The 18,390-nt window shown below is 38.9% G+C and overlaps 1 protein-coding gene across 2 annotated transcripts; it reads right to left on the bottom strand.

Moving 5' to 3' along the window:
- Nucleotides 1-1,120: 1,120 nt before the first annotated feature.
- Nucleotides 1,121-17,489, bottom strand: mapk7 (mitogen-activated protein kinase 7). Of its 2 annotated transcripts, XM_057359384.1 has the most exons (7): nucleotides 17,384-17,489; nucleotides 16,354-16,634; nucleotides 13,976-14,141; nucleotides 12,483-13,888; nucleotides 5,335-6,503; nucleotides 4,317-4,450; nucleotides 1,121-1,283 (listed from the first exon to the last, which is right to left on the bottom strand). In XM_057359384.1, exons 2-7 carry the CDS (start codon nucleotides 16,631-16,633, stop codon nucleotides 1,130-1,132), a joined length of 3,309 nt encoding a protein of 1,102 aa, XP_057215367.1. In that variant the 5' UTR covers nucleotide 16,634; nucleotides 17,384-17,489; the 3' UTR covers nucleotides 1,121-1,129. The 2 variants fall into 2 exon arrangements, with proteins under 2 accessions (XP_057215367.1, XP_057215368.1); XM_057359385.1 differs by lacking the exons at nucleotides 13,976-14,141; nucleotides 17,384-17,489 and having other exon boundaries at nucleotides 16,354-16,469.
- Nucleotides 17,490-18,390: the final 901 nt, after the last annotated feature.

The following is an 18,390-nucleotide window of genomic DNA, read 5'->3' as shown; positions in this document are numbered from 1 at the left end:
TGATTCTTATGATAATGCACTAATTCTCTGAATTCTACGAAAGCCTGTAATGAATTTAATAATAATGCATACTAAAATACTACACAGACACCGTTTTTGGAAAACTTACAAAAACGGCATACCTCTGTTTTGGGACATGTCAAACCTTTACATTTTTAAAATGTTTTTACTAGAATACATTTATATTTCAATCAGCTGTATTTTTTAAGCTCTTGGTCACTTTTTATGTAAATAAAACTTTCCTTTTCCTAAAAACTATTTTGGTATTTCATATTGTGAATGCACGTTTTAAGATGGAAACACCGACTGAGTGGCCTATATACAATAGTTATACAGTATGAACAAATAATATGAACACCTTGTTATAGGGTTAGTGTTGTTTGTGTAGTCTAGTGTTAAAAAACAAATGTTGCGTTTTTGACCAACAGTCTTCACAATTATGAGAATGGTAAGAAACCATTTCCATGCTGCAATCTCTGAAATATGAGGATGTTCTGATAGACAAATACCACAATTTTCAAGTTTACGTAACTATTGCGAGAAGGTTGTAGAGGCTGTATTAAAGGCAAACGGTTCAACACCTTAAAAACAGGGAGATATCGCCTACATTCCTGGTTATCACATTTTGTCCTCTCCTTGTATATTGTCAATCAGAAGGTCACAAAAATACAAACATTGCCATCTCTCTATTTTATTGCTAATGTGAAAACATTTTCAATAATGTGCTATGCTGCCATTGTTGTATTTTGTGCCCAATACTGCTGGCCTGGTGTTGACTACTTTGTCACTTTATAAAGACTATTTTGGGATCTATGCAAAACAGTTGGTACTTCAATGTAGTCAACTACAACATTCCTGTAAAATCAAAACTTCAGTGTCAGTAATGATTACACTAGGACAGCAGTACAACTACACTGAACTCCTTGGTTTATTTCTAATCGATTATGACTTCCTTCAAGGACTGCATTGTGCTCCATACTTTATTGGCACAAGTAGTTGTCACCCCATTAAAGAGGCAAATGCATTAATTTGGAGTCACTTTGCGTCAGTACCAGTAAACTGATATTACACCTTTCTGTTCTTGCCAACATAGGTTTTATAGGGAAAGCACAAAAAGTCAAACGAAGAATCAAGTATCAGTAAGTGTCGAGTTGTCAGAAAGGATCATTGGTGATCCAAGCTGCAGTTCTTGTTGAAGTGACTCCATGTCAGCAGGCGTCATGCTGTGTACCTCCAGCCAATCAGAAAGCAGGGATGCAGAGAGGGGGGCCATGTCATTGTGACTACAAAACACACAAAATAAATTGGTACACAACAGTAAGCAGACAGGATTGCAGAAACACTATAAATTGTCTGTTGAATATTGCATGGAAGTGACATTAATAAAGATTTACTCTGTATTCGTTTCTGGTGACCTTGATATTGACTGTGATGATGTAATATTGTGTTGATACTTCACAAATTATAATATCATAAATAACCCAGCATCACTATCTGCCATATTATTAACTGTAATTACTTATATCATGTAAATAATACACACATTATAATATCAATAACTCCGTGAAAGTGATCATAATATTAAGGATGATTACTAATGCTGTGTTAATACTATGTATATTGTGATACTGCAAATAAACAATTTGACAGCTGGTTGACAACTCAACATAGTATTTAAAAAATAAAAAAATGGACCAGTAACACAATTTGATATACACTCACCTAAAGGATTATTAGGAACACCATACTAATACGGTGTTTGACCCCCTTTCGCCTTCAGAACTGCCTTAATTCTACGTGGCATTGATTCAACAAGGTGCTGAAAGCATTCTTTAGAAATGTTGGCCCATATTGATAGGATAGCATCTTGCAGTTGATGGAGATTTGTGGGATGCACATCCAGGGCACGAAGCTCCCGTTCCACCACATCCCAAAGATGTTCTATCGGGTTGAGATCTGGTGACTGTGGGGGCCATTCTAGTACAGTGAACTCATTGTCATGTTCAAGAAACCAATTTGAAATGATTCGAGCTTTGTGACATGGTGCATTATCCTGCTGGAAGTAGCCATTAGAGGATGGGTACATGGTGGTCATAAAGGGATGGACATGGTCAGAAACAATGCTCAGGTAGGCCGTGGCATTTAAACGATGCCCAATTGGCACTAAGGGGCCTAAAGTGTGCCAAGAAAACATCCCCCACACCATTACACCACCACCACCAGCCTGCACAGTGGTAACAAGGCATGATGGATCCATGTTCTCATTCTGTTTACGCCAAATTCTGACTCTACCATTTGAATGTCTCAACAGAAATCGAGACTCATCAGACCAGGCAACATTTTTCCAGTCTTCAACTGTCCAATTTTGGTGAGCTCGTGCAAATTGTAGCCTCTTTTTCCTATTTGTAGTGGAGATGAGTGGTACCCGGTGGGGTCTTCTGCTGTTGTAGCCCATCTGCCTCAAGGTTGTGCGTGTTGTGGCTTCACAAATGCTTTGCTGCATACCTCGGTTGTAACGAGTGGTTATTTCAGTCAAAGTTGCTCTTCTATCAGCTTGAATCAGTCGGCCCATTCTCCTCTGACCTCTAGCATCAACAAGGCATTTTCGCCCACAGGACTGCCGCATACTGGATGTTTTTCCCTTTTCACACCATTCTTTGTAAACCCTAGAAATGGTTGTGCGTGAAAATCCCAGTAACTGAGCAGATTGTGAAATACTCAGACCGGCCCGTCTGGCACCAACAACCATGCCACGCTCAAAATTGCTTAAATCACCTTTCTTTCCCATTCTGACATTCAGTTTGGAGTTCAGGAGATTGTCTTGACCAGGACCACACCCCTAAATGCATTGAAGCAACTGCCATGTGATTGGTTGATTAGATAATTGCATTAATGAGAAATTGAACAGGTGTTCCTAATAATCCTTTAGGTGAGTGTATACAGCGCTTGTACTTTAAACAGAAATGTCTGATTACGAACTTCAGTGTACATCGCCTTGAGAAAAATCGCAATAATACCATGTACTGTATTATAATACCTTGTATTCTTCTCTTTCATAATTATATCTGTTTACTACAGTAACTATTGCATAAAGGTATTTAAAACTTTGCTAAGTGCTAAATAAATAAAATTGTATTGAACAGTGTATACCTGTTCAGTGTATATAACAGTGTATATAATATATAGTGTATTCTGTATACACAGAATATACCATAGATTTTATTTTATGTGTTTTGTGGGATTACAAACCCATGCCATTGAAATTTCAAGAGCCGTGTCCAGCCAGTTGAGCTGCAGGACATACGCTGGAATGAGCATTTGTAGTATGCAGCTAGTAATGTGAAAATACCTGTATATATCCACTCGGTGAACTACTAAGATCTCTTAACCTTAATGATCATTTTTATGCTGATGACACACAGATTTATATTCATTCAAGACCAGGTCTAAATGTGGACGTGTCGCTGTGATCAAGAACTGGATGTCTGATCGTTTTCTGTCTCTAAATGGCTCCAAAAGTGAAGTTATACTCATTGGCACTGCCCATCTGCTGTGAAATGCAGGCTCTATAACTCTATATAGGCATTCTATTGTATTCTATTCTATCTATCGATGGAGCTGCCTTGGAGTTTCGAAGCAAACTAAAAAATCTTGGAGTCATTTTTGATGCTTCGCTGTCATTTGAGCCTTTTATTCAGAATACGGTTCATGACAAAGTCATCCTTTTTCCATCTGAGAAATATAGCTCGCTTACGTCCTTTGTTGTCCTATTCAGTTGCTGAGAGGTTGATCAATTCTTCTGTTTTTTCACGTATTGACTATTGTAACAGTCTTCTTGCTGGAGTATCTAAAACCTCCATTAACAAAATGGTGATCATATTTCTCCTATTTTGGAGTCTTTACACGGGCTCCCTGTCAGGTACCGTATTGATTTGAAAATCCTTACGTTAACATTTAAGGCTTTGCGTGACCTGGCTCCTCAGCACCTGTCTGATCTGTTATTGCCTTACACGGCATGTGGAAATCTGCGTACTTCTCAGTGTGGTCTTTTAGTTGTTCCCGTGACACGGCTTCGCTCCATTCTCCTCATATGCTCCCAAGGCCTGAAACTCTCTCCCGGCTGACATCAGGGAGGCAAATTCACTAGCGACTTAAAACGTTTTATTTTAGGATTGCTTTTACTTGATTGGATCATTTGTTTTGTTGTGTTGTTTTACCTGATGTGATGTCTGCTGTGAAGCGCTTTGAGAATGCAACTTTTAATGGCGCTATATAAAATAAATGTATTATTATTAGTAGTGAGATTTTTGACAGACCTTTCTCTGAGATCAGAGGGCTGCAGCTCAGTAAAAGACTGATTGAGAAGTTCATCCAGGTCAAAGCCTACACCATATCCTGCTCCACTGCCTTTGGGAGTGACTGAAAAAACTGGGGGCAGAATGTCCTCAACCTGTCAGGCAAAAAGGCAAATTGGTCATTAAAGACAAGGTAAGAAACCGGAAAGTGAGTCAAAAAGGAGAGTCCAGCTGATTTCAAATGATTATTGGTGATTTATTGGAAGGTGTGTTATTGCTGTGTCACTAAAATGATTTATGATAGCACAGGGACCCAAACACAATGTGTGAACTAATGTGAAACAGAAATATAATGCATGGCCATTGTAGGCTAGGGACTTTTGGACAGAAATGGGCGTAAATGTGAACTAAAGATATTCCATCAGGTAAAATCTCATTGGCAAAAATCAGGCAATTTATACCTGTTTAAAAGCACAGACGACTTTCTTTTGTTACTGTTTAGATTGATTAAGGTCGTAGTTAAATTAGGACATTTAGTAAAAACGTAGAAAAAGCCCTGATGTGCATCTTGAGACAAAACAATAACACTATACTTTACACTGACAGATTTTTAAAAATGGCTTAAAAAACTAAATCCTGATCTGAGCATTCGTTGTGGGAGAGACAAAACACCACTAAATCCAAGTGGCAGTCGTTCTCTTCTGTGCTTAGCCCTCATACGTCTTCATAACAACTGAAGCAACAGATAAAGCTTGATAGCCTTTCTTCTTTTTATAACTTGCATCGCATGAACAAAGAGAATGAAACGTGGACTGGATCCTGTAAACTATTTCACTTTATACGAACTATATGCTGAACATAAAAAAGTTATTAAAGAAGTTTTGCTTCTAAATATATTTCAAATGAAAATAACACTATGCAATTTTGGGTAGCTTCTTGCTACAAATGGCCTAGCAAACATTTAGAAGACCTTTGCAAATATTGGGAGTTTCAGGCCGACTTTCTTTTTTAAATGCTTCACTTCTCTAAAACACTTTACCTGTGATTTCGAGAGCTGCTGTGTAACAGTATGAATATCAGGGACGCTGTTTGCTGGCTGGCCAGTGTCCGTGAGGCTAAGGCAGGGTTGAGCTGTAACCCCTTGAGGCCGTTTTGAAGGGCTCTGTAAATGAGCGCCATTTTGTTGTTCTCCTATACTGGGAAGTTTGTCAAAGGCTTGCGTTCTATTGACAGTGTCTGGATTAGGAAGTGATTTGGCAGTCACGCTGTGGTTTAAATGCTTAGTGATGAAGTTTTCCATCTGTAACAACTGAAGGTGTGGACCCGACTGGGACTGGGTGTGTGTGACAGCTTGAGTCTGCTGAGGGAAGCCTGTGTGAGTGTGGTTATTGAGCTCAGCTAGAGGTTGGAGATTTTTCTGGGCTTGATGTGGTATTTGTTGCTGGTGCTGAACTGTCCCCACATTTGGCTGCGTTCCTATCCAGTACTCTAGTCCAGCAAACATTGTTCCAATACTTAGAAACGGTGTGTGGGATTTTAGCATGTGGTTTTTGGGAAAGGCACATGGTGTGGTTACCACCCCTTCATCGACTACACCTACTTCACCCCCGACCACACCAACACCTCCTCCAACTATTCTCACATCTCCATTCGGAGTTGGGCCTAAAGAGACTGTATTGCTGGCAGTAGGTGGATGGAACGCGCTAGCCTTTACACACTGCCCCCCCACCTGAGGCAGTATTTGGGGTTGCTTGAAATCCTGCACCTCATTGGGTTGTGTCTGTGTTACTGACTCTCCCTTGTCTGAGCTCCGCTTGTGAAGGGTTTTCTCTGTTGCTGGCTGGATTTCACAGGAGGCTGTCTTTTTCTGACTGATTTTGCCACCACCGCTTTCAGGAATCTGTGATTTGTCTACTCGGCTGTCCATCATTCGTCCCCAGCGTTCTAATAGCTTCTTGTCATTATCACTGAGCACAACCCCACCCAAAGATTCTGCTTGTTTTCCTCCCTTTTTCTCCTTGTCCTTTTGCTTCCTCTTTCGCTCCACTGCGCGCTCCTGCCTCTTTCTTCGCTTTTCCTCCCGCTCTCTTTGTCTCTCCTGGGCAGTGATTGGCTTTCTCTGCTCTGGACCAGAGGTGCTGGAGGAAGGGAAAAAAACCCCAACAGATCCTCTGACTAGATCTACACCGACCACTGCAGAGACTCCATCTAGGGACGAAAGAACCGGTATTTACTTATCCAGACAGATCTTGTTTTTTTACTCCCAGATACACCACAACATCCTATCTTCAGCTGAGCACAAAACGATTTCATCTATAACTGTCTGTGTACAGGACTTGAATATACAAAAATCACATACAGTACTTACATAACAGTAATCCAAATGGGTTGTTAATAAATGTAATCTGAAGTGAAATAATAGCGCAGTCAGTGTACACCAATATTAAATATGTGTGTCACACCATTAAAAAATGTGTTATTAACCAAATCAACAAAATATAAATGATAAAAAACCTGGCAAGTAAATGAAATAAGTGATCAAAATCGTGAAAAAACGCTGGGGGGTGTCCGCTGTCGGCGCTAAAGCCACGCCCCCTCGCGTCTCTCAACCTGTCGCCAGTATGTGTGAAGAGTTTTACAGGACAATATTCATCAATAGAGAATCACTGAAGCGTGTCACGATCCCGCCCAGTGATCCTCCTCCTGTTCACCGTCTGCAATATTCCCCTCCGTCCATTCACGTTACCGTTCACTTGTTATTTGGCCTGAGATTGGTTTAGTTTTGCAGAAAGCGTGTGTTCGAAAGCTGGCAACCCTGAGCTCATGATATATGATGATAAAGCACTCTAGTGTTAGGGGAGGGGCCATGCATTGCATCATTAAAGGGGAACTCCGCCCATTAATTACTCACCCTCAAGTAGTTTAACATCCCTTGGACCTCCGTTTTTCCCCAGAACGCAAAGGAAGTTTTGGAAGTTTTCTGACTCCTCCATAGATTGCAACGCAACCAAACACACGAGCCACACGACGGTGTCAGCATCGTTCTGACCACACAGGCTCTACGTCAGAACACACATGCATAGAGCGATGCTGACACCGGTCGTGTGGCTCTCGGGAACGCGCGCTGGAAACTAACACTCAAATCAGTCGTTAGTTTTGTTTGTTTGCACACAAAAACGATCCTCGTCAAATTATATTAATTTATACTGAACCACCGGAGTCGCGAGGATGATTTTACGATGTCTTACGCACTTTCAGCGCTTTGAAGTTTGGTTGCGTTGCAATCTATGGAGGAGTCTAATTTGCGTTCTGGGGAAAAACGGAGGTCCTAGGGATGTTAAAGGGATAGTTCATCCAAAAATCTACTTTGTGTGGTTTTTTACTCACCCACATGACGTTAAACATGTTTAGAGAACTTCCGGCGTCTTCGGAGCACAAATAGAGATATTTAGGTGACATCCGAGAGATTTCCAGGCGTCCTCATTGAAACCACAGTGTCAGTTGTTGTCAAGGTCCAGAAAAGTACTAAAGACATGGTTAAATTGGTCCATCCGCGCATAGTGGCTCAGTTGAAGTTTTGTGAAGCGACGAGAATGCGTTATGTGCGAAAAACAAACCAAAATACCGACTTTAATCTACATATTCTCCTCTGTCTTGTCAGTGTATGGCGCGCCTTCTTCTTCGTCTTCTTGGACGAGAGCACTTCAAAAGTAGACAGGTTTGTGCGCCGAACGCCGCATGGGGCTTGCCCCTATTGGATGCCGGCGCTCTGACTCACAACGCGGAAGCGCAACTCTGTGTTTACATGCAGAAGATGAAGAATTGCCCTTATTTAAACGATTTCTTTATTTTTAGTCACGTACACTCTTAAAAATAAAGGTGCTTAAATGGTTTTTCACAGCGATGTCTTAGAATAACTATGTTTGGTTCCACAAAGAACCATTCAGCCAAAGGTTCATTGAAGAACCATCTCTTTCTTACTTTTTTATAATCTAAAGAACTTTTTTTCGCAACAAAGAACCTTTTGTGAAACATAAATCCATATTTTTTCTTATGTTGCTGCAGTTTAAAATCCTATATACCGTAGAGTTGTGGTCAAAAGTTTACATACGCCTTGCAGAATCTGAAAATTTAGAAAATTTAAAGGGGTGGTGCAACGGTGTGTCATGCATTCTGACTTCTTTACACTGTTAAACGTGCTGTCTTCTCATGCTTAACATGGTCAACTTGTCAAAAAAACAGGTGTATTATGTAGCATTCCTGTGCTTGATACACTCCCCCAGCGATCCTACAGGTTTCGGAAAGTTTTTTTCGAACATATAAAACTGTTTTTGCTGCCAGGAGAGGAGAGCAGGAGAAGGAGCATGCGCAGACGTCACTTTCTCTTGTGTGCAGGAGAGAGAGAGAAGTTCAGGTGTGTGTTTGTTCACTGCATTTGGATGATGAATGTTATAGAAACGCTGGATGTAACGCTGGATTTGGAGATGGTTTGAAACTGATATATGGAGCCGTCCCAGCGCTAAAAGATGCCGGACATGAACCGCATGCAGTGAGTGAAACTGATCTCTATGTTTTGTTGGCAATGGGTGCGCACGTGCTTTAGTTCAGTCTACCCCTCCCCCCCGCACGCGCCGTATGCTTTCGGAAATAATCCTACAGCTGTATCTATCTTTAATAAATGTGATCAAACTAAATACTCTTCGAAGATACAAAGTATGCAGTACTACTCTATAGGTACTCAAGATTAATACGAGATTGGCCGCTTTAAGAAAAGTAAAAGTAAGTTTGTTTGTGAATTATTACTGCCCTGAACAAGTTATTTACTTTTATTTAATTTATTTAAACAGACGTTTAGATAAAGTTTTTAACACAGAATTATCTACATTTATAAGAAAATAAGTCAGACAAGCCAAGACTTAACATACGTGCATGACTGATTCCTAATACTGTACGACGTAACCTGAACAATCAGTGACATATTTTATGTTTTGTAATAGTTGTTGAACAAACTGTTGTCTGAAGGATTTTTCTGAAGACCTGTGGATAGTTTAATGGTGTAAATCCTTCACAATCTTTGCTTTGTCAGCATCTTCTGTATTATTGACCCTTGCTCATCAGTGACTGTATGATGTTGAGATTCATCTTTTTATGCTAAGGAGAATTGAGAGACTCATACACAACTGTTACAAAAGATACAAACATTCCCTGATGCTCAAGAAGTCAACACTATACATTTTAAAGTCAGGTGCATGTAAACCTTTGGATTGGGTGACCAGTTTCAATTGTTCTACCTTTATTATTTAATATTATTATTATATGGATTTTTTTATTTAGTAACACCCTCCAAAAGCTACACAAATATATACATGTTTCCAGAAGGACAAAATTCATTTGACAAAAAGACGTTTGACACAAATGATCATTTTCAGAGATTTACACCCACCTGTCCTTTAATATATTGTGTTGACTTCTTGAGCGTCAGGGAATGTTTGTATCTTCAGTTATAGTTGCGCATGAGTCTCTCAATTCTCCTCAGTGTGAATAGATGAATCTCAACATTATAAAGTCACTACTGGACAGAGATCAAATATGTAGAAGATGCTGAAAAACAAAGATTTCTCAGAAAGGATTTCTCAGAAGACCACTGGACAATTTATTCAAACCAGAAACTCTTCAACAGCTATCACAAAAGCTCTCATTAATTGTTCCAATTGCTTCCATTGTTTGCCTCATTTGTCAGTCGCTTTGGATATAATCGTCTGCTCAGTGTTTCTCAACCGGGGGTATCTTAGTGGTCCATGGCGTAATTGCAGGGGGTCCGCAGAACCCTTTTAAAATGTTTTGAGTTATTACCTTGCATTCAGGGTCAGACATTAACACCCACCAAACGCAGATAAAAATCAACAGTCGGTTATTGCAGTCAAATTAATTGCCAAATTGAATGGTTTCTTGTGTTCATGAATTATGTTCACTCACTTTGCAGGGAAGGTTCATGTCAACTCAACTCAACTCACTTTTATTGTCAATCTCCACGTGTGGTGAGTGAAAGTCTTGGGTGCGTACTCCATACAAAGTAATGAGGAAATGTTAATCAAATCAAATTTAATACAGCATATTGCGCAGCTTCTGCACATTTCTGACTCAAACATACCCGTCATACGACGTCATTTAGAGCGGTCGGCAGCACCGCGAGAGAGAGTCGACCTATGGAAGTTTTTTCCTAACAAAATTCAAATGAAAATTAAAATGCTTAAAAAGATCTAATTATAAATCAAACTTTCAAAACCACTATTCAAATGATAAATCAAATGCTCAAATTATCAAATAATAAATCAAACTCTCAAAATGACTGAATGCTCAAATGCAATTTCATTTCCTCATTCGGGGAAGCATGAAAGTATCAAAAATGAAATAAAAAAAATCAAATTACAAATCAAATGCTCAAACGGAAACCGTAAAGGACAAATCAAATGTTAATGAGGAGTGTCAATCAAGTCGCGTGGGCAGAGCTTGAACCGCAAGAATTTGCAGTCGCCTGCCAACAGCAATGCATTCTGGTTAGACAATTTGTCCGACTTTGATCGGCGTTGTGAACGAACCGTTCTTTTTGAACGAATCTTTTAATTGAACGAATCGTACAGAAAATGTTTGCTTGCAGTGATGGCCTCTAAAGGTTGTGCAACAGAATATTAGGTTAGGGGTCCCATCATTTTTGTCCATGACATTTTCATTTGTTTTATTATTTACAATATTATGTTGAATAAAAAATCAAAAGCAAAGTCTGATTTCTATTAAATATAGAATAAACAATGGTGGATGCCAATTACTTTTGTCAGTTTCAAGTTATTTCATAGAAAATTGTGCATTCTTCATTTTTTGTGGAGGGGTACCAACACATTTGAGCACGTCTGTATGTATGGATGGATGGGATTTGAATAGTTTGCAAGTCATTGCATTTGGCTTTTATTGACAGTCTGCACGGCAAGATTTTTGTAAATGGTACTGTAAATACGAATGTATTGTTTTATTATATTTTATTAGAATTAAATACTGACAATTTACATTCATGTGGGCGAAGGTTATTCAAAAACTCGGAATAGTGACATCATGTACCCGGGATGTAGAGGGCTGTAGTCCGATTCCAGCCGTCCTCTGTAGTCCCAGTGAAATAAAAAATGACAATTCTTATTTTTTCATGAAATATTGCAGCGTTTATAGTAAACAGCTTATCAATGTGGGTCATTTCTTTTTCAAATTCATGTACCCTCATAATCTTCAGTTAAAATCTGAAAATGCGCTTCCGCCCTGAAATGACGATCCATCTCAAATGACATAAACTAGACGGCTTGGGCGGAGCATCCGTTAACTCCTCCCCTTCAACTGTCAGTCTGCTGCCAGTTTCATTTCAAAATGCAACCGCTGTTTTTACACATCCAATCAATTCGCAGGTAAAAACGCAAGCCACGCCCACTATTTTTCTCCTTCGAAATTCCTTTATACTCGGAAATGTGTCCGAATACGGAAGTAAAAATGATCGCAAGTTCCAGTTCACGGGGACTTTAAAAAGCGAATTCAGTTCAAGACAATATCTCGCTTGGCATTGAACTCTGAGCTTTCTAATTTTGCAGGTATTATTTATGCTCTAACAGCAACATTACACACTAACTAAAGTTTGAAAAATGGGATCACGTGGAACGGCACCTTTAACTAAAGTATATATGTGGCTTATATATGTATACATGCATATAACACTACCTCTACTTACTAAATTATCCATTTGCACAAGTGTACATACATTATGTTTATTCTACTATATACTACCCTGTACAATGTCTCTTATATGTTATTATCCCCCATTTTCTGTAAAATAGTCTTTATTTTATATATGCACAATTTAGAATTTTTTAGACTGTAAATCTTATTATATTGTATTGTCATTGTGTTGAATGTCTGTACTAGAAGCTTCCAACACCAAAGAAAATTCCTTGTGTGTGCAAGCACACTTGGCAATAAAGCTCTTCTGATTCTGATTCTGATTATTTGTAGATCAGAGAAAAACAAGTTTTGTGTTGAAATGTTCTCTAATGGCTTGCATAATAACAGAAAGTAAAAATGTTAATGGCTCAAATTTGCCCTGTTGAAAGTACATACAGTACATACATGTCTGCGATATGGAAACTTTCTTACCTCGTGCCTTTTGCCTAAGAGCTGATTTGAGCAAGACAGCTTTGAGAGCTGCCTTTGTGTCTTCTGAAATTGTCCCCTCCTTTTTTGTAACTTCAGTTGTCGCTTTTCCTCCTTTTTCAAGCGAGCGAGAGAGAGTTTGAGAGAGTGACTGAGCTTGGGACTGTGTTAGAGAGAGCGAACAACCAGACTGAGCCTTAGAGATGAGGTGGGACATGTGTTTGGGAGAAATATTGTTTGAAGAAACGAGCTCTTTCGTTGCGCAGTCTGGTTCAGTAAAAGGTGTGCCCTGGTTAGAGGTGGGTGTTGTCAGATCAATGGTTTCTGGTTGTCCATCAGAGTTTGCACTTAGCATGTCCACATCTGAACAGCTCATGGACTGGGTCAAGGATGGCACCATCCGAGCAACATGGTGTGGCGCTTGGGAGTCAAACTGGTTACAAAATGAAGGAACTGCATTAATTAGAATTTGTGTAGTGTCCTTTGGCTTGTAGTTGGGAATGGAGTTGAGTTGAGTGTGTGCTGTATCTGTCAGATGCTGTGACTCTTTATTGTTATTGGAAATGCCACCCACTGCAGGAGCAGAATTTTGCAATGGCTTAAATTGGATGGTCTTCCTGACTACTTGCTTTTTTTTGTGAAAGTCCTGGATTTCTGCAAGTATAGCCTCTTTAATTTGTTCTTTGCCCATAGTCTGTCGGTCAAACTCAAAATCGAAAGCAGGCACACACACTGGCTCATCATCAGGGTCATGGTACTTGGTAAGGTAGGGGTGCTCTAGGGCCTGACGCGTGCTGATCCTCTCACGAGGGTCAAAGCGAAGCATGGCACCCAACAAGTCTAATGCAGCAGGCTCAGTTTGCGGGTACAACACAGAAAAGGGTTCTGGTGCTTTCGAAGGGAGGTTCCGCACGTATGAGCGTACCCGCTCAGATCTTATCGTCCCTATTATACTCTCTGGCGGTGTTCCCAAAACAGAAAGAATCAATTGCAGTTGATGAACATAGTTTTTCCCTGGAAACATCTGCCTTCTGCCAAGCATCTCGCCAAAAATGCAGCCTACAGACCAAAGGTCGATGGCCAGACTGTAGTGGTGGAGCGACAGCATGAGTTCAGGGGCACGGTACCAGCGGGTGGCCACATACTCTGTCATAAAGGAGCGCGACTCGTCTGAGTGGGCTGCACTTAATCCACGAGCCATGCCGAAGTCACCAATCTTCAGCTCGCAGTTTTCATTGACCAGTAGGTTAGATGGCTTGAGATCACGGTGAATTACATTAGCTGAATGAATGTATTTCAGTCCCCTTAACAGCTGATAAAGGAAGTAGCGCGTGTGTTCTGGGGTCAAGGGTTGGCGGGAGTGAATAATCTGATGCAGGTCACTCTCCATGAGATCCAGAACCACATAACTAAAGACGGGGAAAGACACAAAGAGACACTTCAGAGACGCTAGTCAAATAAGCGAGATTATTATCTATTCCGCTCATCATTCTTACACTGATTTGAAAGCAGAGTGAGGGATCACAGGCTGTAGAATATCTTTAATAGCAATGATGTTGTCATGTTTGAAGTGCTTCAAAATCTTCAACTCTCTAAGTGTGCGTTTGGCATTTGTCACAACCTCAAAGGCATTAGGGATCTTCTTTATTGCTACCTGCTGGCCTGAACAGAAGAGAAACATAAGATACAAAAGATATCCTATCATACTATGTTGAACCAGAACTGAACAGCTGTACAATACAATCAGAAGAATATGACGACATTGTCACTTTGCAGCCGGAAATCAAATCAAGAGTGATTGGCTGTGCAGAGCTGGCAGTAAAAGAATAAGACACGTGCCCGTTGAAATCGCAGTATTTTGACTGCTCTAAACCAGAAAAAAAAGAACCACTCCAGTTTTGCCTTTAATCAGCATCTCTGCAAGTATTGCGGTCATTTCAGTCCACTGTCTATTGAATTTCAGCAAAAACAAACAGGAATGACAAAATCACCCAACAGCAATGCGAAAGACTGAAGAAGGCAAAGACAAATGAAAGTTGTCAGGCTCACTCCAATATTCATTTTTTAAATCATCCTAAAATACATGTTAAAAACATTACTACTGTGTGTTTTTTAATGAATAAAAACGTATTTGTGGTATTCAAGAGAAATGCATAAATGCAAATACAAAAAAATGTTTTTATTTGGAATTTGGGAGTTGTCAGAACAGAATAATACAATAAATATCATTTAAATTAAGCATGCACCTATACGGTAAATGTCTCTATTAAGCACAATACCATCTTAAATTATAATTATATACCTTTCGTTATTACGTTATTATATACCTTCTCAAGTTTGAAAACAATCCGACCTTTACACACTGAGATATGAGTGTCCTTGTGTTCACACTGTCTGGTGCCCGTTCTAAAAGCTGTCTGAAAACTTTGACTGAAAGAGTAGCTCATTTTATAGACATTAAGACCTCTATTAGGGTAAGAATCACTGCTTAATGCGAAATTAATGTTTAAACTTTTGCATGTTGTCACCTGGAACATGGATGTGGGAAATAATTACAATTAAATCAAAAGATTGTTTTGTTTTGTTTTCAAAACAGAGCAGACAGAACACAGCTCACTAGCTGTATAAGATTGTGTGCTACACTAATATATTACTTCACAGGTGTAACTGGATTGTACATTACAATCCAGAATCTTATACATTTACTGTTTATTGACGGTCTGTGGTTTTACACTGCTGTCATTTTTCAAGATTTAATATTATTTTATCTATGAAAATCACAGATCTTCAGTGTGACGTCAACATGAAAAAGTATAATTTCATAGATATTGTTAATATGAGTTGTTGATATTAAAATATGTAAAAACGTTATACATATCCTAGATTATTTATTTTGTAAAATCTTGTCCTTTAAATTAAAGGTAAGGTGAGATAATAATTATTTTTTGCTGCTCCCATTAAGCTCAGTGTGTGCTCCCTTTAAGCTCATCCACATTGAAATGTGTAAATACTTCATATACAGACTTTAAATATTCAATGATGGTTGTCTCAGTTCATCTTTATAAAATGATTAATAAATGGTTTTCACAGCATTAAGATGACAAAATCGAGATGGAACTAGTTCATGCCCAAAGATGAAAGAGGCATGACATCTGTTCAAAGAGGAAGCAAGTCTGTCCAAGAAAATATAAAAAAGTTCCCGTAAGATGTAAATACGTTCACATCCATTTAATAAGAGTATCACATAATTGTGATACTGCCTGTGAAACCGCAACTAAAGTCATTCTTTGTGATTTACTGTTCTCTACATCCTAATGTAACATTAGTATTCAAATTAATTATTTCAGTGGTTCGTTTTTTGTGACTCTGTACCTTCAAATAAAACATTTCAACTATTTCTTTAAAATGTTGTTTAAAATAAACAAGAATTTTTACTAAAAACAGGGGTGTACTTAAAGGGTACTACCCATTAAGCACAGCCAGACTTTTTGCGTCTAATGATGTATATTTTCATTAAAATGCTTTTGTCATTTAAAATAAAGTTAAATATTATTGTATGAAAGATTAATCTTTTATTTTAACAGAACTTTTTGTACTGAAAGCAATATCTTGCACTAAAAAAGATTTATTCATCAAGTGAACACAAACGTATCCATATTTTATCCTGTGTATCTGTTATATATCCTGCGACTGTTATTAGTATGTTAGATTAGCAAATATGCAGGTGTTGTGCCGAATCATGCACCCCGCTCATTGGCATGGCTGTCCGCATGATCTGGCAGGTATGCTTTTTTCGGTATTACAGTCTGCACTGTCAAAGTATGCAATTTTGGACACATGGTTGATCTAAAACTAATGTCAACACGTTTCTCACCATTGTCTCGTCTCCGGGCAGAAGAAACCACACCATAAGCACCTGTGCCTATGGTCTCAATAATGTCATACTCGTCCCCAACTTCAAACTTCACATCCATGGAGTGGGCTTTAAGCAGAGCGAGGTTATTAGCTGTGGTGTTGTCACTGGGCTCAGGGGGACCTTCTGTGATGCCATTGTGATGATTCTTGTTAGAACTGCGTTCTCTTCTGCCATTTGTCTCGGTTTCTTTTTGGGGAGGCCCTGCTTCATTGGTCTCCTCGCTCTCACTGGATGACATTCTGAAACAAAACATTTCTCACACATTTACTCTCTCTTACACATTTACATCCCATCCAAAACCCTGGGATGAATCACTTCACTTCTTCTTATGCACCTCCCACTTGTGTAGGTTGTGTTGAAAAAGTGTCTGCTAAATGCCTAAATGTAAATGTAAACAAAAAAAAGTTTTTTTTCTCTGTACAATTTAATTTAAATGCAAGGGGCTTTCAAACCTGGCCCTGTACATTATTTGAACACTAGGTTTGTTATTCTTGTGTGTAAAAGAATATTAAAATTGTAAAATGTCTTATTAACTTACAATGTTTTAATTTGTTCAAAATGTAACCCACAACATGACGTTCCTAATAGCGTTTAAATACTGAACTCGAAGTAATCCTTCATTTAGAAAAGTAACAGAACAGCAAATAATAGTCACAACACTAATGACATTAGTTAAGAATAACCTATTCATTTATTGTACTGTTATACTCATAGAAAAAAATAGGACTAGATGCGGGACCTAAAAGTCGATCCATGATCTAAATCAAGACGATAATAGCTGTGATTACATTGGACTGGTAACAAGGAAACAACATATTAGTGGTCATAGCTGCCGTATATATATATATATACACACATACACGTACACACAACGCTTTTTATTGTAGAGGCGTGAGAACCCACTAACCCATAACGGCTTTAACGTTTTAATACTTTCTCGTTTCTTTATTTACATTTCAGAACAAATACCACAAATGGTAGTTATTACCTGGTAATTAATGGAAGCGGTATAATTTCTTTGCTGTTCTCTTAAAACATCTCTACGCTTCAACGTAACGATGCACTATTTTACTTCCTTGCATTCTTCCGTATTGTGTTTGAAAAGCAGCAAAGCTACCAATCGAGCGTAAGATCGCATGCGTGTTAACCAATAGGAGCTGAGAGAGGCGGGCCCATGTGAAATTTACATCACATCATTTTCAGGGCGTCGACTCCATAGACATAATAAATACCTAGACGCGGCATTGGTGCCAATAGGCCACTAAAGGTGGAGAAGAAAGAAAAAGAGAGTGAAAGAAAGGGTGAAATATCAAGTTAAGAGATAAACTGATTCTCTTCCCTAATGTTCGAGTGTTGATGCATTTGCTAGTTTTTGAAGTAATAAAAAGCGCACATTTAAATTACATTGTTTTCTATTGCAGGCACTCACCACGACGAGGGTTCGAATCCAGCCAAAGACAACGTTTTGTTGAATTTTTAATTCTATTAAACAAACGAAATTCTTGAATGCATTATTTTCAACTTCGTTGGTTGTGTTTAAAAAATGTACCAAAGATACCTGTGGATTTTTATTAATATTGTTGGTTTGCTCTAAATAACAAAGATGCAAGCCACAGTAATCTTGTGTTTAAGTCGATTGCAATGTTTTTTACTTTAAAAAAAACCACGTTAAAGATCACAGCCTTGATGATTTACCTCAGATTTGAGCGAGAGTAGCATGCAGTGTATTCGCACGTCAATCAGAGCAGCAAATAAGTAAAATAACAAGTCATTAGACTATGCCGTCTGAACTGAAAATATTTTTACACTTTTTATATTAACACAACGATAACGTTGTTCAAAATGACGGACAATGAAAAAGTCTAGCGCAACCTCTGCGTCGCTCCGTCAGACTGCCATCTAGTGGTAGGCCGTAGTTTATGCACGGTTGTGCGTGGATCTGAGGTTGTTTGTGTGTGGATTGTCCAATGCAAAACCGCGTGAAGAACGTCTCAA

This window comes from Triplophysa rosa, linkage group LG18, assembly GCF_024868665.1.
Source record: "Triplophysa rosa linkage group LG18, Trosa_1v2, whole genome shotgun sequence".
Taxonomy (NCBI): Eukaryota; Metazoa; Chordata; class Actinopteri; order Cypriniformes; family Nemacheilidae; genus Triplophysa; species Triplophysa rosa.
Note: the sequence above shows the minus strand (reverse complement) of the source record. Positions and strands in the feature narration are given on the sequence as shown.